This window comes from Amphimedon queenslandica, unplaced genomic scaffold (genome assembly GCF_000090795.2).
Source record: "Amphimedon queenslandica unplaced genomic scaffold, v1.1 AMPQUscaffold_13384, whole genome shotgun sequence".
Lineage (NCBI taxonomy): Eukaryota > Metazoa > Porifera > Demospongiae > Haplosclerida > Niphatidae > Amphimedon > Amphimedon queenslandica.
Genome location: NW_003546380.1, coordinates 37,388 through 60,828, shown reverse-complemented (window position 1 = coordinate 60,828; position 23,441 = coordinate 37,388). Strand labels below are relative to the sequence as shown.

At 37.5% G+C, this 23,441-nt stretch overlaps 3 protein-coding genes across 7 annotated transcripts in view; 2 read left to right on the top strand and 1 right to left on the bottom strand.

Annotated features, from left to right (window-relative positions):
* LOC105312904 (nuclear pore complex protein Nup98-Nup96) overlaps window positions 1-12,985 on the top strand; it is a 21,660-nt gene extending 8,675 nt beyond the window's left edge. For both annotated transcript variants that reach the window (XM_019997110.1, XM_019997109.1), the window contains 13 exons: window positions 158-1,060; window positions 1,402-1,579; window positions 1,859-2,037; window positions 3,302-3,466; window positions 3,840-4,040; window positions 8,725-8,918; window positions 9,498-9,804; window positions 10,364-10,487; window positions 11,346-11,428; window positions 11,631-11,681; window positions 11,789-11,889; window positions 11,970-12,033; window positions 12,678-12,985. In XM_019997110.1, the coding sequence (XP_019852669.1) occupies window positions 158-1,060; window positions 1,402-1,579; window positions 1,859-2,037; window positions 3,302-3,466; window positions 3,840-4,040; window positions 8,725-8,918; window positions 9,498-9,804; window positions 10,364-10,487; window positions 11,346-11,428; window positions 11,631-11,681; window positions 11,789-11,889; window positions 11,970-12,033; window positions 12,678-12,815 (2,688 nt within the window). In that variant the 3' untranslated portion in view covers window positions 12,816-12,985. The remainder of the gene's footprint in view (window positions 1-157; window positions 1,061-1,401; window positions 1,580-1,858; window positions 2,038-3,301; window positions 3,467-3,839; window positions 4,041-8,724; window positions 8,919-9,497; window positions 9,805-10,363; window positions 10,488-11,345; window positions 11,429-11,630; window positions 11,682-11,788; window positions 11,890-11,969; window positions 12,034-12,677) is intronic.
* LOC109582422 (uncharacterized) lies at window positions 4,220-6,617 on the top strand. Of its 2 annotated transcripts, XM_019997118.1 has the most exons (6): window positions 4,220-4,903; window positions 4,956-5,113; window positions 5,155-5,187; window positions 5,247-5,339; window positions 5,391-5,462; window positions 5,521-6,617. In XM_019997118.1, the coding sequence occupies exons 1-6, from the start codon at window positions 4,744-4,746 to the stop codon at window positions 6,349-6,351; spliced, it is 1,347 nt and encodes a 448-aa protein (XP_019852677.1). In that variant the 5' UTR covers window positions 4,220-4,743; the 3' UTR covers window positions 6,352-6,617. The 2 variants fall into 2 exon arrangements, with proteins under 2 accessions (XP_019852677.1, XP_019852678.1); XM_019997119.1 differs by lacking the exon at window positions 5,155-5,187.
* On the bottom strand, window positions 12,948-23,441 carry LOC105312901 (zinc finger protein GLI1-like). 3 transcript variants are annotated; one of them, XM_019997114.1, is made up of 3 exons: window positions 23,307-23,441; window positions 22,330-22,561; window positions 12,948-14,524 (listed from the first exon to the last, which is right to left on the bottom strand). In XM_019997114.1, exons 1-3 carry the CDS (start codon window positions 23,354-23,356, stop codon window positions 13,376-13,378), a joined length of 1,431 nt encoding a protein of 476 aa, XP_019852673.1. In that variant the 5' UTR covers window positions 23,357-23,441; the 3' UTR covers window positions 12,948-13,375. The 3 variants fall into 3 exon arrangements, with proteins under 3 accessions (XP_019852673.1, XP_019852674.1, XP_019852675.1); XM_019997115.1 differs by having other exon boundaries at window positions 12,948-14,521; XM_019997116.1 differs by lacking the exon at window positions 23,307-23,441 and adding an exon at window positions 22,817-23,025.

The following is a 23,441-nucleotide window of genomic DNA, read 5'->3' as shown; positions in this document are numbered from 1 at the left end:
TATATTGATCATGTGTGATATTTTTTTGATTTAATTGTCGTTTCATTAATTAATTAATACAATTCAATGATTATTAATAATTTGTTTTAATAATTAAAAAAACATTTTAATGAGGACAATTCTGGTGCTATAACGGATTTTTTTTCCTTTTTTATAGACTAAGAAAGCAAAGACACTAACAACCACAGCTACAACAACCACTACAACCACCAAAACCCTCCCAACTCCTCGCGTTCCTCCTCCCGTAACTAAAACCGGTCAAACAGGCTTATCGACCCCCCTCCAACCTAAACAACCCGTTACTCTTGGCCTTTCGGAAGAGGAGGAGGAAGAGGCGGAGCCTATGGTTGGAGAAGTCTCGTCAACAATGACTCCTTCACATCACTTGGCTAGTACCCTGGGTCTTGATACGGAGAGGCTGCAAGTCATGAAAGCTTCATTCTTCTCCGACCAAGAGACCGTGACTCGTACAGGCCACACTCGCTCCTCTGGCCTGACGTATTTTGATAAAAGTCCGGCTCAGTTTAGCGATAGAACCAGACAAGCACTCAAACCTTTATCAGCTCCTAAAAGCCACTTAATAATGCCGGTTGCCCCACCCACAACCACGCCCTTTTCTAAAACCCCTTTACGTTTTCCAGTTGAGACTTTAAGTTCATTAGGGCCTTCAGAACAGCCTCCACCTTCGAAAAAGATATACTTACCTTCTGACGCCCCTCCAGCCCTACCACACCCTAGTTCTACCATCACTCGTCAGAAAATAGACCGTTTGAATTTATTGAAGGACAGTGTATTGTCTGAGCTCACAGGGTATCACAGAGACGCTGGGGCTTCTCTTGGAAGGTCCTTTAGAGTCGGGTGGGGTCCTGGTTGGACTCTAGCCCACGTTGGTCAGTTGGTTTCCGGTGAAGCGGCTACCAGGCCCTCAACTCATCAAGTTTCACTATTTTCTAGTCATGTTTCGAGCTCCACTCACTCCTCATCTGGATTCAAGTACAGTGTTGTTAGTATTGAGAAAGTTGATGCTAGCCCATGGATGAAGGAAAGCGCTAATATTGAAGTTAGTACCAGTTACAATTTACAGTATAGCTCCAGATTTTGTCATTCAGTCGTCGAAATTTTAATTTTTTGTTACAATTAATTTTGTCATCTCTGTTATTAATCCACATACTATACCCATCACGTTGTAAAACTAAAATATTGTCGGTTAATAATTATTTTCAAACGACGTACGAATTTGACGAAAATTTTGACTGACTAAAATTTGGAGCTACATGTACATGTATGCAGTAATGTACATGTACATGTACATTTAATGATACTACTCTACTACTGTATTGAAGTCGTTTAAAATTTTGTATAATAATTCTCTCTTTTCTTATATTTCTCTCTCTTTCAAAGGATATGTATGTCCCATTATTAAATGTGCAGCTATCCCATAGCTGCATTGGTGGGGCGGAGTCCATGAGCGAAGAGGAAGAGGCGTGGTCACATGAGGATGTTCCCCTCATTGTTTCTGTGGAGCCTCAGGAGCTACTCAAAGATATTAATGCCACCTGCAGTATAGCAGTCGAAAAAAGTAATTGAATAAAGGACTATTAGTTATTGGGGCTATAGTAGGTAGAAGTTTATGATTTACTTAATTTAATTTTATTTAATTATGTATAATAATAATAATTATTATTTAATTGTAATTTTTGTTAATTATAATGTGCAAAAATATTTATTTACTGGATTTTGTAAAAGAATTTATGCCTCAAAAATTACCCTAAATATTATTGCTTTTTATGATTTTTACTGTTTTTTTTTTAAATTCAATTATTACTATTATTTCATCTATTTATTTATTAATTGTTAGGAGAGCCTGATTTATTTAAGCAAGTTAACGATGTCTTCCAGTTGGTTTCAGCTTTATGGGGTCAACTGGTTGAGGGAGATGAAGATACTACTCAGAGCTTATACTGGATAATGGCGGAGAGAAAGAGGAGGCTGTCAAAATGGTTTCAGAGCGTTCTAAAGCAAAAAGGAGAGGATGAGGTTTGGAAATTATTTATGTATTGAATTGCAAATGATCATATTGTGATTTATTTATTATTATTTTTTTAATAAATAAAATTTTTTTTTGAAATAATAAGAGAGACACAGAGATAGATACAGTCAAATCATAATAATAAATTTATAATAATTAAATAAATAAATAATTTAGTTAGTAATTTATTATGTGACCATCAGACAGTGCTACATCAGGACCATAAACTGTGTTTTTGCATTATAATGGCATAACATGTACTTGTACTTGCATTTTGGATGCTTATATCTCAAAGGATTGCAGTAATAATCAGCTCAAACTTTCTACATAGCATAAGTGCATCAATATGTATCAGAAAACGTAATAAAAATTTGGGGTGATTTCGGGGCCATTTTTCAGAAAAAAACATGGGCTTAGTACAGGGTATTTTTTAGAAAATGGCCAATTTTTGAAAATGGTCATAACTTGAAAAATTGAAGTCGGAATCAACTCAAACTTTCTACACAGCATAAGTACATCAATATGCACCAGAAAATGTAATAAAAATTGGGGGTGATTTCGGAGCCATTTTTTAGAAAAAACCATGGGCTATAGTACAGGGTATTTTTCAGAAAACGGCTTATTTCTTAAAATTGCCATAACTTGAAAAATTGAAGTCAGAATCAGCTCAAACTTTCTACATAGCATAAGTACATCAATATGTATCAGAAAATGTAATAAAAATTGGGGGTGATTTCGGAGCCATTTTTCAGAAAAAACCATGGGCTATAGTACAGGGTATTTTTCAGAAAACGGCTTATTTCTTAAAATTGCCATAACTTGAAAAATTGAAGTCAGAATCAGCTCAAACTTTCTACACAGCATAAGTACATCAATATGTATCAGAAAATGTAATAAAAATTGGGGGTGATTTCGGAGCCATTTTTCAGAAAAAACCATGGGCTATAGTACAGGGTATTTTTCAGAAAACGGCTTATTTCTTAAAATTGCCATAACTTGAAAAATTGAAGTCAGAATCAGCTCAAACTTTCTACATAGCATAAGTACATCAATATGTATCAGAAAATGTAATAAAAATTGGGGGTGATTTTGGGGCCATTTTTCAGAAAAAACCATGGGCTATAGTACAGGGTATTTTTCAGAAAACGGCTTATTTCTTAAAATGGCCATAACTTGAAAATTTGTAGTCGGAATTAGTACAGACTATACTACAAAGCCTTTTAAAATAATATCAAGTTACTGACATCCCTCTCTTTCTTTCTCTCCCTCCAGAATCTCTTCTCCCTCCTGTGTCAGTTCAGACTGATTGATGCTTCAAGATTAGCTCATTCACTCAATTCTCACAGACTAGCTCTCATCATTGGACAGGCAGCTAATCCTAATCTCTCGTCTCGCCTCCTGTTACAGCAACAACTTGAAGACTGGAACAGAATAGAAGTAAGTACATGTATATCCATAGTCTTAATATACATTGTTTATTTTAAAAGTTGAAAACTTAAAATTGTTTTCTTTTGATATACAATGTACAGTATGTAGCTTGCGAACTTTTATACCGTATAGCGGGAAATTTTGGAGATAGTTAAATTTGGCAAATTGCTAAATTTTGATGATTAGCAAATTTTAATTTGGCAAATTTGTGGCCATGTGCCATTGAGCATGCGTGTAAGGGTTAAAAATGGCAGATTTTATTTTGACAAATGGCTATCAAAATGCCAAATTTGCCAAGTTTAATTCCCTTTAAAATTTCCCACTATATAGTATTGCTTTTACTTCTTTCTCCCTCTCTCTCCACTTTCTCTAATCCTCCTAGATTGATGATCACATTGATCCGAGCATCCACTGTATTTATGTCTTGTTATCAGGTCTCTTGGTTTGGGAAGGAAGACAGAAGTTAGTTAATTTGTGTGAAGGACTCAACTGGAGGGAGTCAGCTGCCCTTCACTTGTGGTATACTCTTGCTCCAACTGATTCTGTAAAAGATTTCATTGAGAAATACGATGCTTCGTTTAAGGTTAGATACTTGTATGTACTATAAAGGCCTTTTCACACTGGCACAGTTTTCAAAGCGCTTTGTTGATACAGCTGAAATAATGCCATTGATCGTGTTCACACTAGCAGCTGGATCATGTATCATTTTGTGTTCTTGTTGTCATTGGTTCACATTGATCAAAGCGCATCACTTCACATCAATCCACCTCTGGAGGTGAAGTGAGAGTGATGCCATCAATGCACATTAATTGAAAACCACTCTAGTGTGAACATTAATGGCATCGATGTCCATGCCCATTACTTGTGCCAGTGTGAAAAGGCCTTAAGTTGTACTAGTAAACTGTTGTCAGCTGCATTTGTGTCTAATCATCAGCAGTATCTTGCTGGCGCTGTGTAATCTTATCTTAGCTGTATCTTGTATATATTTGTGTAGCTGTATCTGCCTTTAGAAAGCCTGTACTACTGTATATTTTTGGTATACTACTGTATATTCTTGGTATACTAGTTCCTGTATTACTGTGTCTGGTACTAGCAGCATGTACATACTGCTAAGTGGGTTCCTATAGTACATGCATGTAATTCCACGCGCATGCGTATGGCTGCACACGTGTTATCTTACACGTACCACACGACACGTTCACTGTTCAAAAGTTCAGCTGCATTGGAGTACTGTTGCGGGGAAATAGCCTGAAAGATTCCTCAACTTTGAAGGAGTAAATCAAGTGATGGATGTTCGAAGCATTCAGTCAAGAAAAGGTCGTCATTACTTGATCGAATTCGGGATCGACAAAGATCTAGCAGTTGTCTCAGAAGATGCGTTAGTAGGCTGTGCCTCTTGTAGCCATCAAGCTGGAGAGAAGGCGGAAGTGTATGTGATAGATAAAGGTAAGTCACTAAAATGGAATATAGTTTATATATATTATGGTTCCTACATTAGGGGATGAGAAGGATGTGGAGCAAAATGAGAATGAGTTAGACAGCTATGAAGAGTTGGGGCCTCCTTCTAAGAAGCAAAAGAAGGAAACTGATGCTGAGTGTAGTAGTAAAGAGATTAAGATAAAGAAGAGCAAGAAAAAACAGCAAACTAGTCCTGATGTAAGCTGATACCATACATGTATAATTGCCTCTTTTAACAGGAGGATTTTGATGTAATTTATCCTGATCTACCGGTATTATAATAATTAATGCTCAAGATGTGTTTAAGTTTTAATCTTTCTTTTGTGTGTAGAGTAATGTCACTGCAAGTGAAGCGAATGACGATGTTACTATTACAAAAGTAGTCCAAGCGAGCAAAAACAAATGTAGCAGTCGTCACACTTCTGTATGTTAGAATAAATAAGTTCTCTTTTATTAATAAGTTCTTGATTCATAGGGTAGTCACTCACATGGTAAAGCGTCCACCAGTATGCCACATAAAGCAGTTGATCCTCGTTCTGTGCTTAAAGTAATAATAATCATAATAATAATAATAATAATAAGTTTTATTTTAATACTTTTCGTAGGACTATTGCTCCAGCATTGACAACATCAAAGCCAGGCTTGACAAAATTGAGGATTTCTTGTCCCTTTACTTTGGGTACGAGAAAGATGATAATAATAGCCTCCCAGTCCAGCTTCCTTCTGTATCAAATCCACCTCAGTCATCATTGGCTTCACGTTTCATGGTACCTTCTCTTACAGACCAGTTCCTTGGCTCTCCTCTTTTTAACAATATAAATCCTCCTACTCTCGCACAGCAATCTAGTGGTTCTTCTGTCAATCGTACAAAGCCTGGATCCTCTCTTAATTATATACAGGCTCGCCCTATACAGCAATCCAGTCTTACCCAATCTCATGCAAGCCCTCTTACACAGAAGTTTACTGGTGCTTATACTCATAATAATATACAGCCCCTTACAGTTCAACAGCCAATGGTCACTCCTCAGTCTTATATTCAGGCTCCTAAACACCCCATGCCTCTACCTCTATCCCAGCGACCTCCATTTCATGTTCTTGGTCGTTCATTAAAGCCTAACCTGCTCTTGTTGAAGGAGCAAAGTGTCTCTAGGTGTAACTTTGCAAAGAGGCTACTGGCGACCCTCATACCAGAGGACGAGTGGATAACGCTAAATGTGAGCGGAACGAGAGGAAAGAGGCAGATTAACCCTCGAATCATTGACTATGTCAAACTCTCTACTTTCTCTATGTATCCTCTTGGAGTTGGGGAGGATATGGAGGAGGCGTGGAGGGTATGCATCAAAGCTATTGATGCTGGAGCCAGAGCCATCGCTAAGAAGAAAAGAGAGTCAATGCAGACCATGTATAAAGGAGATGTACGCCTATTCACTTGTTAAAAGAGATTATTTAAAACTGCACACATATATTTACCTTCACGTATGTGTGGGTTAAGTTCTCTTTACATTTAGTTCTAGTTAAGCACGGACCTCAATCAAAGGCTCTTACATATATTACTATTAGTGCAAGCACATCTTTTCTTTATTTTACAACTACACACTTACGTGTACTAGTATTTACCTTTAAAATACATGAGTAAAAGTGGTTTGATTCTTTTAAAAAACAAATAATAATGTTTACAGGCACTTGTGGTCATCATCATGTAGAGCCATGTGAAACAGCACAGCCAATAATGTTAGAAGGATTGATATTTTAATTAATGTTTCTCTCTTAGTTTTGTATTGGACACTACTGTGTATAATTATTGGGTTGAACACACACAAAGCCTTTGTGTTACTTTTAATTATCAATAACAATTGCCATAAATGAAGGGTTATGACTAATTACTATATAACCAACACGATATCACTCATAATGTGTTTTTTGTTTTTGGTTTCGAATTTCAAAACTTAAAAGTTTAAAAGTCTACATGATAATCCATTCCCATGTGTACAGGCATTGCATGTGTGTCCATTCATATTCTAATATTCTTTTGTCCTTCCTTATTTGAACTTTAAAGTAAACTCCATGATAGATGAACTGTTACTCTAAGTTAGTATAATATGTTCTACATGTTATGTACATGTATTTGTACATGTAGTGCGGACTTGTCATCCAATGGTGTCCCGGTTTTAGCCTTTTAGGGAATTCAAGGCTATTACCGATCAATTTCATCATTTGAAGTTCCAATGTTTATTATTGTTAGTAATACTATTGGTTGATATTGTCGGTAAATTATGGAAAGTGTTTTTATTACTACGTTTTAAAGCGCCAAGGCTAAGGCCACCTGAAACTTGGCGTCTAGTTGCTTCTGAGCACGTAAATGATTTAATGCTTATTGCGGCTTTTGGTCGGAAGCCATTTATAACTTTAAAGGTGTTTTATATTGTAATGGTAAACGTTTTTGTCTTTTTGCTTTGTTTGCTATTTTGTGCTTTTTTTATTTTCTCTCCTTTTGTGTCTCTATTTTAAATAAATCTCTTGTATTGCTGTATATATATATATATATATCTCTCTCTCCCCCCCCTCTCTCTCTCCTCACTACTGATGATTAAAAGTGGGAGTATCTCCATCAAAGCGTTCGCTAGTTGTGATTCATTGTTACCTAATGGAGTTATCATGTACATGTACATGCACACAGAGTGGACTAGTATTTGACTACAACAAATTGTGTATACATGCAACTGATAGGCCCTGGAATGTGTTTACATAATAATGTATATATAATGTGTATTTATGTGTCTATGTTTCTATAATATCTATTGTGTGTGTGTGTGTGTGTTTTTGTAAGTGGTTTTAATTGACGGTGCCTGTGGTGATGTACCTACATACAGGAATGCTTTTAGTCTTTTGAAGTATTGGTCCTTCTTGTACTGATACATGTGTGGGGTATCCTAATGACATGATCTCGGCAGCCATGCCCATTATGATGTTAAGTCACTCTTGCTAAATTAAATATTCGAGTGAAGTCACAAGCTTTGTTCGACCGAACGTGTAGTTTATGATAATCATAGTATTAGCGATAATGTACATGTACATGTATAGCTACAGTACATGTACATGTATATTTATCGTCACGGCTCACTCTTCTTCCTTGTCCTTTTAATGCGCTAATGAATGAAGTTTATGGGCAGATAACAATACACATGTACATGTATGTCTTTAATTATTCGCTATATACATGTACATGCTTATAGTTATAACTGTATTCCGTTTCACGGTTTATTTTTGCAGTATCTCATGTCCTTGTGTGTGTTCTCTCCATCTCTCCTGTGAGAGTTATTTCTGTTATTTAAAGTTTATACAAGTACTTGATTGCAGTTTGTTTGATGTTTAGACTCTATTTCTTTCTGGCTCTCACACTTTTTCCTCATGTACATGTACATGTATAAAATATACATGTATTTCCTCATGTACATGTACATGTATATCACGGTCTCTTAATGATTGGCCTATTACATTTACATGTATGTAATACTGTATAATGGCGTTTATGTGGTGAAAATTTTTAGCAAAATTGAGATTATATTGGCTGGTTAGATTTTGACGATTTTGCCATCTCTTACCATCTTTGCAGCTATAGTCATAATGCAAGTTTTATTTTGCCGTTTTCGTAAAATTCACCAATTTACCAAATTTAGTTCCTTGCCAGTAGAACCCGCTATACGGTATATAATTTTAAGAACACTTCGATGTAGTAATAATGTATGAAGGCAAGAAAATAAAAAATTAAAAGTTATTAATATTGTATGTAAATATCTTTATTATAATAGGGGGAAGATCCTTATTCAACTAGACCCACTCCACTCTACATTCCTCCCTCTCCAGCCGGTTTCTCCTCGCCCCATGAGTTCCTCTTCGATACTTGCTATCACCTAATTAACTTGTTCAATAGAAAAGATTATCCCCTAGACGAGACCCTGGCTCCGTCTGGATCCACTCCTTATCAACTCGACTACAGATTGAGGTAGGTGTCATTTATAGCCCATAAATTAATTTATTAATGTGCCAAATTTTTTATAAAGCGTACATGTACGTGTATAGTATGAAGAGATACAGTATTTTGTAATTGTATTAGTGTTATTATTATTATGTATTATTTATTATTATTATTATTTATTATTATTATTATCATGTATATTGGTCTGTTATTGTATTTTGGTGTATGTAAATCATTTGTTTTTATTTGGTGATAATTAATTTTTGCTAATTTTTTGATGGTAATTTGATGCAATTAGCTGCTCATTTGGTGTACAAATTAGTTTCGTTGTTCCCCAATTAGTAAACTATGCCAGATAGCAGCATAGAATGTATTGTGGTACATGCTTTTAGGCCCACACGTAGTTGTAATTTTGTAGAAATATTTGGACGCATCATACAAATTCACTATAAAGAATTTTTACAATGCATAACAGCTATAAAAATCATAATATTGGTAGATATGGTTTGCTTATTGATAATAATAATAATAATTATTATTATTATTATTACTAGATGGGTTGTTGTGATAGTTCTTATTATTCATTTTTATGTCCATATCTTGTAGTTGGCATCTCTGGTCAATGTTATCCTCGCTCGGTTATAATCACGCTCCTCCTTCCTTTCTCCTCTCCCTTCACACAAGCTTCAGCGCTCAATTAGAGGCCGTTGGTCTCTGGGAATGGGCCGTCTTTGTCGCCCTCCACGTCCATAGTCCGACCGATAGGAGACAACTGGTGGAGAGTATCTTGTATCGACACTGCGAGTTCAGAGAGAGTGAGGAAGATACTGAAGAAGATGGAGACTTGAACGACAAGGAAGTGTTTGTCATTGAGAAGCTACTTGTACCACAGGAGCTTGTTTATGCAGCAAAAGTAAGGAGGGGAGGATAAAAGGACTTGTGATATTTTAGTTATTACAGAGATATAAATGTATTCTGTGCAAGTGTAACATAAATACATATCTATACATGTAGTATGCTGGTGATATTTCTATTTGTAGTATGGTGCATGGGCGGGTCAAAGGCGTCACCAGTGCTACAACTTCCAATAACGGGCATGGTAGGAAAATGTAGCACTGTGTGGAATATATAGTACTGCACAGTATAATATGTATGGGCTTTCCTGTAACATAAATACATATCTATACATGTAGTATGCTGCTGATATTTCTATTTATTAATATAATATTGTTCACCACCTCCATATGTGTGAACGTGATGTTATGCATGTACATGTACATGTACATGTAGTGGTATGTGATAGTGTCATTAGGTTGTGTGTGTCCTCTTTCCTTGACTGTAGTTTAATTATTTCCAATGTATGTACATGTACATGTACATATATGTACATGTACATGTACATATATGTACATGTTTGATTTGTATATGGTGTAATGTCTCACGTCATCTTTTCTCTCTCTCTCTTCTCTTAGGCTCAATCGGCAGAGTGTGAAGGGTTGTATGATGTTCAAGCTAGTTATCTTCTTAAGGCAAAGGAATGGAATAAAGCTCATCAGATATTTGTGTCACATGTTATACCTACAGCCATTGTATCAAGTAAGGACATTGATATGTGTCAGAAAATGTAATAAGAGTTTGGGGTAATTTTGGAGCCATTCTCAGAAGAAAAACTATGGGCTATAGTACAGGGATGTTTTAAAAAATTGGCCTATTTCTTAAAATGGCCATAACTAGAAAAATTGAAGTCAGAATCAGCTCAAACTTTCTACATAGCATAAGTACATCAATATGTATCAGAAAATGTAATAAAAATTGGGGGTGATTTCGGAGCCATTTTTCAGAAAAAACCATAGGCTATAGCACAGGGATGTTTTTGAAAATTGGCCTATTTTTTAAAATGGCCATAACTCAAAAAGTTGAAGCCAGAATCAGCTCAAACTTTCTACATAGCATAAGGGCATCAATATGTATCAGAAAATGTAATAAAAATTGGGGGTGATTTTGGAGCCATTTTGTAGAAAAAAACCACGTGCTATATAGTACAGGGTATTTTTCAAAGAATGGCCATAACTTGAAAATTCGGAGTCAGAATCAGCCCAAACTTTTTATGTAGCATAAAGGCATCAATATGTATCAGAATACAATTGGGGGTCATTTTGGAGCCATTATTTGTGTAAAAACAAAAACCTTGGTTCCCTTTTCGACTAGACTATAGTACTGCACGGGTTCATTGAATGCTATTGTATTTTGTTTGTGGGTTTTAGAGCTCTGGATGATATCATGTACTTAAATTGAATTAGTGAACCCTTTGGCAGGTGTGTGTGTGTTTGTGTCTGTGTTTGTGTACATTTATGTTTGTTTATGTTCACACTGTCAATAGTTGACTTGATTTCCCTTTGTTGATCTCTCTCTCTCTCTCTCTCTCTCTCTCTCTCTCTCTCTCTCTCTCTCCAGATGATATTGATTCTATATTACATTCTCTTGAAGTTCTCTCTGATCATTCCTCATCAATCAGTAACTGGGAGTCCCAAGGACTTGTGAGTGGATTATAAATACAACATGTGCTCATGATTCATATGCACAACATGTCCACTACTTGTGTTTGTTCATGTATGCATCCACAATAAGTGCATGTTCATATATGCACACTGTGTGTGTGTGTGTGTGTGTGTGTGTGTGTTCTTTTCCTTTATCTGTTAATAGTGTTTTAATGTTTAAAGTATGTTCTACTGTTGTTAGGTCTATCTTGATTATCTGAGAGTATCTGAGAAGGTAGAGGAACTATCAAATGTAAGTGTTGATTAGAGATAAGGTTAAAAGTAGTGTCTTAGTTTTGATGTCAAAGTTGTTAATACGTTAATTTTTACACCTCCTCTCTCTCTCTCTCTCTCTCATAGGCTGACAGTGTGTCATTGAGTCAGCTAACAGAAGTATATGCTTTATTGGATTGTGTGGCTGGAAAGGTTGACTCACTCTCTGGTGACACCCCATTAGAATGGTAACAACAATAAACTAATAGCAATCACGACTTTTATTTTTGTATTTTATTTCTATTCTATCTCTCTATGACGAATCCAGCTTATGTCAAATAGAGATTTCCAAAAAGATGGCGACTCTGATTAGAACCGTTTCCTTGCTTAAAGTAAGTCAGACTTTAACACATGAGTGCTATATAAGCTCTGATGATGCTTAGTAGATTATAATATTATCGAGAGTAGTTAGAGAGAGTGTCGAACTGCACTATGCTAGCTGGAATATGACCGTGTAGAACTTTCTTGCACATCTTTGGGCATTCCCACATACTGGGTGTGGCTGAGTAGGAAAAAATGGCTGCCTAGTTTGCTCAACAAGGTTTACTGGCCGTTTTGGAGTCTCTGCTATAGCTGTACTGCATAACAGGCTTCAGCAGAATTATAAAGTGTACTAGTATGATGTCTAAAGCTTCTTCAAGTGTTCTCCACTGTTCCTTATGCAAACTTCTACACGTGCTTTTAGTAGGTACACCCACACTTCAGGTCTCACGTGACTTAGTTCTACGCGGTCATATTCCAGCTAGCATAGTGCAGTTCGACACTCTCTCTGACTATCATCTACTCTTGGTATTATGCACTGTGCATGTAAGTCCTTGCTTAAAGTAAGTCAGACTTTAACACATGAGTGCTGCATGAGTTCTGATAATGCTTAGTAGATTATAGTATTATTGTGCCATGTATAGCTGGTCCACTGTATTGGAAATACTTTCTTTTTCTCCTCTCCCTTCTTTTCTTTCGCCTCTTCATTTTATAGTCCGAACTCTCTCAGTCTTTCAGCGCTCACTCTCTCTTCCTCTTTCCCTCTCTCTCCTCTCTCCCTGTTCCTCAAGAACATCGTCTCTTTGAGCTACGTCAGTTTGCCTCTTCACTCCCTCTCCCGCCCACAGACTAATTAATTAAAATTGTTATTATTATTATTATTAACCATGTCCACTTCAACTCGGACTTTTTGTGATGTGCAGGATAATACAATGGGATTCACTGTATGTGTAGCATTGTTTTGTAATTATTAATATTATTATTATTGTGTTGATAATAAATTTGATAGTGTTAAAAAACAAATGCAAGAATGGTACAAGATAGTGATGATAATAATAATAGTAATAATAATAATAATAATAATAGTAGTAGTGATGCTATTAAAGTTGTTGAGAGTTATTTTTAAACAATTGTAATATTTCTGTGAAGTCTTGTATAGACTATAATTATTATTATTGAAAGCAAAAGAGAAGAACTATTGAATGGAAAATACTTTGTATCTATTGTATGTGTGTGAGAGAAAGTGGGTATAATAAATAATAATAATGATGAGTGAAAAAATAACTGAAGTGATGCTTGAAAATTATATAAAATTGCTAGCAATAGCAACAATACGTTCAGTATATTATTATAAAACACTAGGGGCACCAAATTAAAAAAATAAATCATAAAACAAGAGCTACAAATGTCTCCTCATTTCTGTGGTTGGACGTGAGTCACTGGTATAATTGGTAACACGACCTGTTGTATGGGCCGAGCTAGAGTCATGGGCTGATACAGCAATGGTGCCCTCGCCCCCAACAAATCAGGAGTAACAGTAGGACCACTTCTGCCACAGAGTAGGAGAGGATTGGAGAGAGATGAACTGTGAATAAGACCTGATTGAGAAGGAGAGAGAATCACTTGCTGTCCCTGTTGACTGGGGAGGACTCCGTGGGGGAGCAAGGCCGTCGTAATTTGAGGCTGCAACATGACCACTTGCGACTGGGTCGGGACCGTCCCTGCAAACGCCGGAGAGCTTTGTGTGGGCATGGCCTGGTCCTGGGCGGAGCTCACGAGATTGTTTCTCGTTAGAGGCATCATGACGTATAGCGGGGGCGATATGGGCGTGGGCTGTTCTTGTGGTGACCGATCGTTTGATTTACTCCCGTCCAAAGTAATACCGGTGCTGTGCAGACTCGTTAAAGATGACGTAAACGAACTCCCAATTTGACTTGAGGGTGTAAAAGGGGCATGGCTTGGAGGCGTGGTCTTAATCTCCCGACCTTTATGAGCAAACTTGGTATGTTTCCTCATTGAGGATGGGTCGGTGTAAGCTTTATCGCAACCAGGGAACTTGCACGCATACGGCTTCTTCATGATATGCGTCTTCATGTGCTTCGCCCTGTCACTCGTATTGTTGAACCGCTTGGTACAGCCCTCGTGATGACAAGTGTATGGTTTTTCTCCTGTATGCGTCCTCATGTGTAGTTTAAGGTTTTCCAGTCGTGAGAACCTCCTCGTACAGCCCGAGTGATTACACCTATAGGGCCTCTCCCCGGTATGACAGCGTAAGTGAGTTATGAGTTTATACCGGGCATCAAACGGCTTGAGGCCGCGGGTGCAACCCGTCCAGCGGCAGGCGTACGTGGGTAACGAGTGGGCGTGGTCATGTTCAAGGTGCGAGACGAGTTGTTGGAGCGTAGGAAAGTGTAGACCACATCCGTCCCATTGGCAAGGAGGAACGACGGACACTTTAACATCGTTTCGAGTGTTTCTGTCGCTAATTATCATGTTTAGATATGAAGTTGGAGCTCCACCCATTTGAGTTGTGAAGGGCGTCGTCACAAAGGCCGAGGGCTGCTACGGAAAAAAGAGAAAAATAATAAATAATTATATAGACGTGATAAACAATAACAACATGTACATGTATATGGTTTTGGGTCTGACAACCTTGGGACTAATCGAGTTTAATAAACGGATTATTAATTTGATTTCGTATTAATCAACAAGGATTACTGGTTAATAACGACATTAACGACAAGTGAGGAATCAACCCAATGGCGTCCATTAAAAATACATTTTATACTAAAGGTAGGTAGGGAAATGAATGCATGTAGCCGGGAAGCACATACATATGTTATGCAAACAATAGCCTCTTTATTAGGTTAAGTGTATCTACCAGGAAAAATTATGCCGCATTCATAATGTGAATTAATTACATCAAAGCTCATTTGTGTTGCATAATCTAAAATAATCTAAACCCGATAGTATGATGATTATATCAACCAGCTATTGTAATTACTTCTTTTATACACAACTGCTGCATGCTGATATAATACACTCTTAGATCAGAAACTGCCACGGGGCCTGCATATACATGATATCGTTACACTCTTCCTGCTACGTGTATTTTGCTTAGAGTGTGTAGGATCTAATGAAGCCACTCAAGAGTATCCCAACTGGTACACAAGGTGTGGTAAAGTGAAGCCTCTTATCTTAAGTTACATTAATTGCTGTCTGCCAATTAATACATCCAGTATCATACAAAGCATCAGTTGAGTGGCTGCATTTATGATATCTGTGGTGGGTCACTGTCTGGAACTGTGTGCCAGTGTATTATAGTATGGGGAACTACTACAAGCTATAATATCTTCATTAAGATGTAATTATACTAATGCATTGCTATGCACATATACAGACTACTGTTAAGGTATGCAATGAGTCTAATTGCTTGCTAACACATTGCAATGTTACACATTCGCTGAAGACCACACAAGTCAATTATTCCATTATTATTTATTTATTTATTATCCTATAATCCCTAGACATCATGCGAATTAGATATATAAATTCGAACCGAGTTGGATTCAAATGCAATTAGTCGTTCCTTGCTATACACTGTCACATCCTAATCACTGGAAGACGGAAGTTGCTTTATGTAATAAAGTGTCTGGTTCCTGCAGCTATTATCAGTAGAGTCTAGTCCCCATTGTGTATAGCTTGTTGATGAGTTCAATACCATTGGGAGTCTATCATAAGACTCTACATGAACACAATATGCCTACAGGGAGCTACGGTTGTCTATTATGATTGAATGGGCCCCTGACAAATATTTTTAAGTTGTCTTTTTGACACCTTGTTCATACCTTGTTTGCACCTTCAGGTGTGAACGAGGTGTGAAAAAGATGTGAACAAGGTTGTTAAAAAACTGCTTAGATGGATTTTTAAATATTGAAGAACATTATTTTGCTAATGTATGCATGACTATATGCAAGTGTGTGGAACTTTATACACATAATGATAGTGGACACACGTAGTCCGAAATACGAAAATGGACGAGAGAGAAAAATGTATAGGAATGTAAATAAAAGGAAGCTGCTGCATGAAAATGTGAGCTACTAAAAAGAGAAGAGGCAATATATGGGATGCACACATATCACAGCCAATTACAATTAAACCATATCCATGCTATGGTCTCTCCACACACGTACAGTACAATAGGACTCGATATGCAAACCTCAAAGCCATTCGTCTGGACATCTTTAATTAATTACACACACGAGACAAATTCCCATCAGGTGTGTCTGGGTAAGACACACTCCGTGTACACTGTACATTGTACATGTATACACAATACATACGAGGCCCACATTCCAGCAATACTGCGTAATATGGGAAGCATATGGTTACATATTGAGCAGCCTATCAAGATACATACCACACAACAGGGCCTGTAATACAGTACCAGTACAAGCAAACAACACCAGTATACTAGTCTCATATACTTTCCATGCCACACTGTGAGATAGAGAAAGGGTGAAGGGTTACACTATACACAGTGTTGGTGGCAAGCTGCTCACATTTGTATAATCAGATTAGTCTGGAATGGACCAGACAAAATACCCAATCTCTGGTTAGCCTTCCTTGTCTAGCATTGTTGATAATGTCACTCCTCTAATCTCATTAGTGGGCACCAGTATCACAGCTCAGACCCGCCTAGCCAGACACTAAGTTATGTAAACAGTACACACACTTAACTACAATACAAGTACCATCACTACACAATTAATGTACACAATTAACGTACACAATTAAGATATCAGTGTATACTATATATTCATTGGTACTTTAGTATAATACGGTGATTTTAGTACATGTATATGCTATAGTCCCATATATAGCAATATTATTTATTCATACACACTCGTAGCAAGGAATAAACCACTTATACATATGCATGTACATTAATGCATGATCTAATACATTAATGCATATACGTTATCATTCATACGCTAATAAGACTCTACATGTTTTATACATGCGTATACATACATACATACACGCATATTATACATGTATATAGCATCTCAGCGTGGTGTCGAGTCATGGTGGGATAGTAGTGTCTAGATTTGCAGCTGTCCATTAAAACTTTGTTTTTCCTAACAGCTAATATTAGGAGAGTATTAGGCCTAAAGCTCTGCATTAATGATCGCCTGATCGCTATTGAGTCTAAAAGACAGCTGGTCACATGTGAAATCCCAATATAATGCAATAAAGGACAAAAACCAGACAAGCGTTGAGATCATTAATGCTAAAAAACAAAGTGATCAAACGGCTCCTAGTCATCACAGTAGTAAAAGAGGAGGAGAGAGTTGGGGGAAAAAGATAAGGTTATAGATAAAATTTATTAGAGGAGAACTGGTAAGTAGTAAATTTGTTGTTTGTGAAGTAATATTGTTAGACAGAGGAGGGGAAGCAGCATAAATATGTTATTGAAAATTATAGTAAATAAAACGAGACTCATTTTATTAGGTTAGAAGCAAAAGTTAGACAGTGGTGCTTCTATATAACGGATACTTTAGGACTGGTAAATTCGCCTATTATATAGAGGTGTTGTTTTTCCGAGGATCTAGGAATGTTTGGTACACTAGGTGCTGTTTTTTTAAATGGAGGTGTACACTATAGAGAGTGTCCATTAAGAGAGACTACACTATATAGCAAAGCAATAAGAAGAAATCACACTGTGAGGTAAGACACATTATATAAGTATCTTTTAATGTGGCAAGCCAATAATTAAAGCATTAGTTTCTCGTTACTCTACAAAATTACTTCAAATTAGGATAAGAGTACCTCAATTTACACAGGTGCTAATGCAATGCAATGAAACCCCCACAATATAAGACCACGACTCCTCAAATAATAATGGAATAATTACTATATAAGGACTAGGACGAACAAGAGATAATACATACAGTTGTTCAAGCATATCCTAAACTTTATGCACCAATGTGTTTGCATTACATTGCACACAAATGAAGTGGTGCATGTATGAAATTGAATTAAATACGGTAGAATGTCCCACTCTGAAATAAGGACATTTAGCAACTTGCACCATTACAAAAGTGCCTGGATATAATTAGTGTGGGTCAAATGGTGATAGTAATGGGTCAAATGGTGATAGTAATGGTTAAGGTCATTTTTGTGTGGCATCAATCTACTCTTAGAGTTTTGACCTCAAATGATAAATAATAGTTTAAGAGTTACTATAACTCCTCTTAATTGCATTGGTTTTTTTTGTTGTCTCTCAGAAAATAGGCCTCTTTTTTTCAAGAGGAATATAGGGAAGAGAAGAGAAGAAAAAATTAATATTATGGAGCAAATAGCAACTATTAGTAAGAGCAATAGTAGAGGAACATGTAAAAAAATAATAAAAAAAATTTGAGTAGTTATTTAGGCAAATGCATTACTTGTACTAAACTGATCCAACTGCTATATGACACTGTACATATGCTTCATTAAAGGTCATACATGATAGACTATAGTAATATAATAAGAATGAGAGAGCGATGCTCACATACCACCAGTGGAGTCAAGGAGAGCAATACAGTCTAATAGTCTATAACTACCTCCCAGACATAATAACATGTGAACGCAACTCAAGAACAATTAATTATGAGGCAGAAAACATTTGCAAAACTAATGATATAATTATACGAGAGACACTACATGTACACTGAGGAATGGGAGAGAGGGAGAGAGGGAGGGAGAGATAGAGGGAGAGAGAAGGAGAGAGAGGAAGGAGAGAGAGAGAGAGAGGAAGGAGAGAGAGAGAGGGAGGAAGGGGAGAGAGAGAGGGAGGGAGAGAGAGAGAGAGGGAGGGAGAGAGAGAGGGAGGGAGAGAGAGAGAGAGAGAGAGGGAGAAAAAGAGGGAGGAAGAGAGAGGGGGGAGTACACTGAAGCACACTCGTAGAGCCAGAAACCAAACAAAAGAATACAAAAGCGAGCCGACACTATCTAATAAAAAACTTAACCTGCAATGGAATTAGCGCTAGAATGCCAGCCAGGCGGCCAGCCACTTCATAGTCACTCAGTCTCTTGGATTCATTATGCCATAGCTAGTGCAGGCTTCTAGTTTCTAGGGCAGACTATACTAATATAATTAAGGCAGACAGGAGATAAGTGTCAAGGTTGTTGTACACACCGTACGTTATATCATAGCGAATAACAGTACTGGCATGATGTATGTGAATAGTGAGGCTGGTATTTATATGCAGTGTATTAATACAGACACAGCATACGGACACATGCACATTAGCACTTAAGAATAATGCACACATGCAATCTTACATACCCACACAGCATTCATAGATATGCACAAACACATACATACATATAAACAAAGACATTAATAAACTCCTATACACAGGATACTGCATATACACAGATACAGGCACATGCATGCCCTTGAAAATTCCATTTATATGCACATAAATCCATGAAAGCAGGAAGGGCAGAGAATGCAAATAAAAATACAACGCAATGATAGTTGGAAGACAATAAGTGAATAAACGAATGGACTAATGCTTGTGTACCATATATATATATATATATATATATATGTACTATACATTTACATGCATGCATATACATTTTAGTACAGTAAAGTTTAATGTGCTCCTACTAACTCGAGCTGGGTGTTGACCAATAAACCACACTGTTATCAATACATGCATGTGAACATAATAGCTCTAAGCATTATATACTAGTACTGTATAGTACCCAGTACAGTATATGAACATAATAGCTCTAATCATGTACTATTATATACTAGTACTGTATAGTACCCAGTACAGTATATGAACATAATAGCTCTAAGCATGTACTGTGTATATACTAGCACTGTATAGTACCCAGTACTGTACTGTGTAGTGCTGGGGATGTGGTACAATACCTGTACATTAGGAGTGGTGTTAATTTGATTGGGGTTTTGATGCCATTGTGGCGGGGTTTTGCTGGTCCCAAGATGGCGGGCGGACTTGATTAAACCACAGACTAGCCAGTATAACCTTATGAGGCTACGAGGGACCTCAGAGACACAACCGCATACAAGAACCACTCTCATACCACAGCTAATGAACACTGTAACACAATCCGTCCATTATGACATCTATTATATATCATGTCATAATATCTTACTTCACATCAGCCATGCTCTCATGTCATTCTATATAAAGTACACAACCTGCTATTGTGGACACTCTAAAATAAGGACAGCTTCATAATCAGGACTAGTAGTATCAGTCCCAAAGCAATATAAATGTGTATTAATGAACCTTTAAATTAAGGACATTTTCATAATGAGGACAGTATTATTGGGTCCCAAAGTGTCTGAAATAAACAGGTTTGACTGTAAGAATATCATTTAATTGTTCTCTTTTCACACAAGTATACAATGTGCCATTGTGCTCCATCACTAGTGGCTCAGCAGCCACATACAATATCATACCATAAGCTGGTGAATTCCATCACCTAACTTGAGTATTGTTTTAAGCTCTGACAAGTGTGCTATGACAAACAATGAGGGACATAATAGAAATAGCTCACAGATTTAGACATGCAGTAATTTGAAAGCCATGCTCAGTTTAGCAGAGCTATCTTCTCTGAGTAAGCTTCATTGGTTTTGTCTGCAACTTTGCACTGGAATATATAGCCCATTGCAAAGCATAAAGGATAGAGACAAAGCTAATAATACACATTTATATCTTATCTGCATAAAATTTGAATAAAACCAACAATGAATGAAAGGTAAGGGACAATGGTTTAAAGCAACTTCAGTGGGTGTACTTCTAATAGACCTAATCTTTGTGTACCCTTCCATTCATAAAAGCTCATTATGCATTAATAAAATCATGACATCAAAGACCCCATTCAGTTTAATGGCTTGTACTATATACAAAGGTTCCATCCAATAGTCTTAATACACTCATTACTAAGAATAATGAAAAGTCGATTAATGCGAAGGCTAACGAGACTATTGGTGTGGTTTAATTTGATATCATATTCCTAATTTACCAAACCATTAGTTTAATCCTATTAACACAAAACATCGCATTACACATAAAGACCGTGAATACATGCATACCATATCCAGCATACTCTATCAATACATGGAGAGGAATGCAGACATTATACATACATACGTAATAATAACGGAACAGAGCCAGCTACCTTGGTGAACACGTAGAACAGTCATTAATTTCTCAGACAGACAGTTGAGTAAGAGCCCATCATGCGTGTATGAAGGTCAATGAGCTGCAAGGACAGCTGAACAAGTAATGCGCATCAACCCCAGCGATGACAGGGTCCAAGTATTATACATCAACTAGAGGAAACACACATGTTTTGCTGTTTTACTATGCCAAACACGTTACATTAATATCCACTTAGCCAGTGAACATGTGTTTGTATGGACAAGTGGCAGCTATAGTGCAAAAGGCCAAGCAGGACAAGGTCACAATAGTGCAGTGTAGCAGTAGCAGTTTACATTAGAAGTGAAGGGCTCAGACAAGACCTTTTGGAATGAGACTAAAGCAAAGACACTACAATATAAACATGCAATAATAGGAACATGCGACAACTTTCTTTCTCTTTCCAAAATCTCTACTTTGCATTGTCTTTCCCAGCCTTCCGTGATTATCCACTGCTGCTGGCTATTGTCTTTCAGAATACCAACACAATCCATAACAATAGATATCAGTCTAAATATGCAGAGCATCTCTCGGTTTGCATTATTGTTTATGTTTGTCCTATAGCTAATGAGTGGGGATGTACATGTGTCTTGCCCTCCAGTCTCACTCGCTTCCCTCCAGTAACTGATATTAAATTAGGAGTAATGCACAGTTAGTGTGGAGCACCACTATGCAGTCATATGCAGCCTAAAGCAGCACCGGCATACCGACCAAATATACAAACAATTACTCACTGGGTATGTGTGTGGAGTTATGATAAGGTCTGATGTCTGGACAGCCAATCATTGAACTCTCTCACACACTGAGCAGTCTAGAGAGTCACACACTAAAAATTGCAGACTTCACACTCTGGCATTAGGATAACTATTGGCTGCATGGCAGATTGCAATGTCATAACAAATCATGCTGAAGCTGCAAATGTGTGAGTCAGTTTTGCACATTTACATGTTAAGCAATGCATGAGGTGGGCTTGAGGATGAGAGTAAGTGAGAAAGAGGGCAGGGTAAGAGATGGCATTTATCTGATACCCTTTCTCTCTGCATGGGAGAGTAATCTGATACTTATAGAATTTTAAATGGATTTCAATGACAGACTATGCATTATAGGTGTAACTAATAAGACTATTCATTTCCTTACCTCCAGTACAGAAGTAGGAGTTGGGGAAGAGGTTGAGGAGGGATGAGGATTGAGCTCCATGCCATTTGAGTGAAAGGGAGCAACAAAGGAAGAAGAGGGAGGGAGAGGAGGAGAAGGAGAGTCACTCTCTTCAACTGATGAGGTAGGAGATGCAGAGATGCTCCTACTGGCTGGGGTGGTAGCCATTGGCAGGCTTGGGAGTAATGACTGATGTCCTCTTTGCATCATTTTACTGTATTAAAAATAAGGAGAGAAATGAGATTATAAAAGAGAGCAATGAATGATATGGGGAAATGGTCTAATGAAAAAATGGCTGAAAAACACTGCATGGCAACAATGCAGCAAGTCCACAAAATACTCTCTATGCCTCGTTTAGGAGTGAAGCTACTGCACTGGTGCAAGATCTCTCGATGATGTGGTACAAGCAAGCAATGATAAGGCTGCTGCTCTACGTAGGGGATCATGCTATAATTGCCCGGACACGAACCTCTTTGTATAGTATCTCTAGCAGGGCTCAAACAAGACAAGGATCGATCCAAACGGAGAAAGAGAAGCTGCGTCGGTACTGTTGCTGTTTCGCTCGCTCTGTCTCTGAATCCTTCGCTCCCTCAAAAAGCATCAAGGTCATATGCAAGTGGTAGGCGTGGCTCATTTACAAGCCCGGCCCGCCCCATAACGATATTCACGATCCCCTCCAGTAGAAAAGCAATGCTGGGGGGCTCGTGGAGCTCTCCCGTGGACACAAGCTCCTTTCTGTAATCCGAGAAGAGGGGTGGAGGTCGCTATGGAATGCTGCCACGTCCCACACATGTCATGAATACTCTCTCTCTCTCCCTTTCCACGCACAATCAAGTTGTAATATTGGCTATTGATTTGCCTGCAGGCACGCATAGCACACTCACGCTGTTTGCATTCCATTACATTAAGCTACACATATACACACGTCAGGCCCTACTCTTTGTCTCCAGTATACTCACTTAATATCTACACACCTCTCTCTTGTCACAGCTCCTTCTTTACAAAGCATGGTGTCATCATCTTTTCCTTACATAATCCAGAGAGCTTTTTCTTATGTTGACATGTGAGGATGTACAATGAAGAGTATACATACA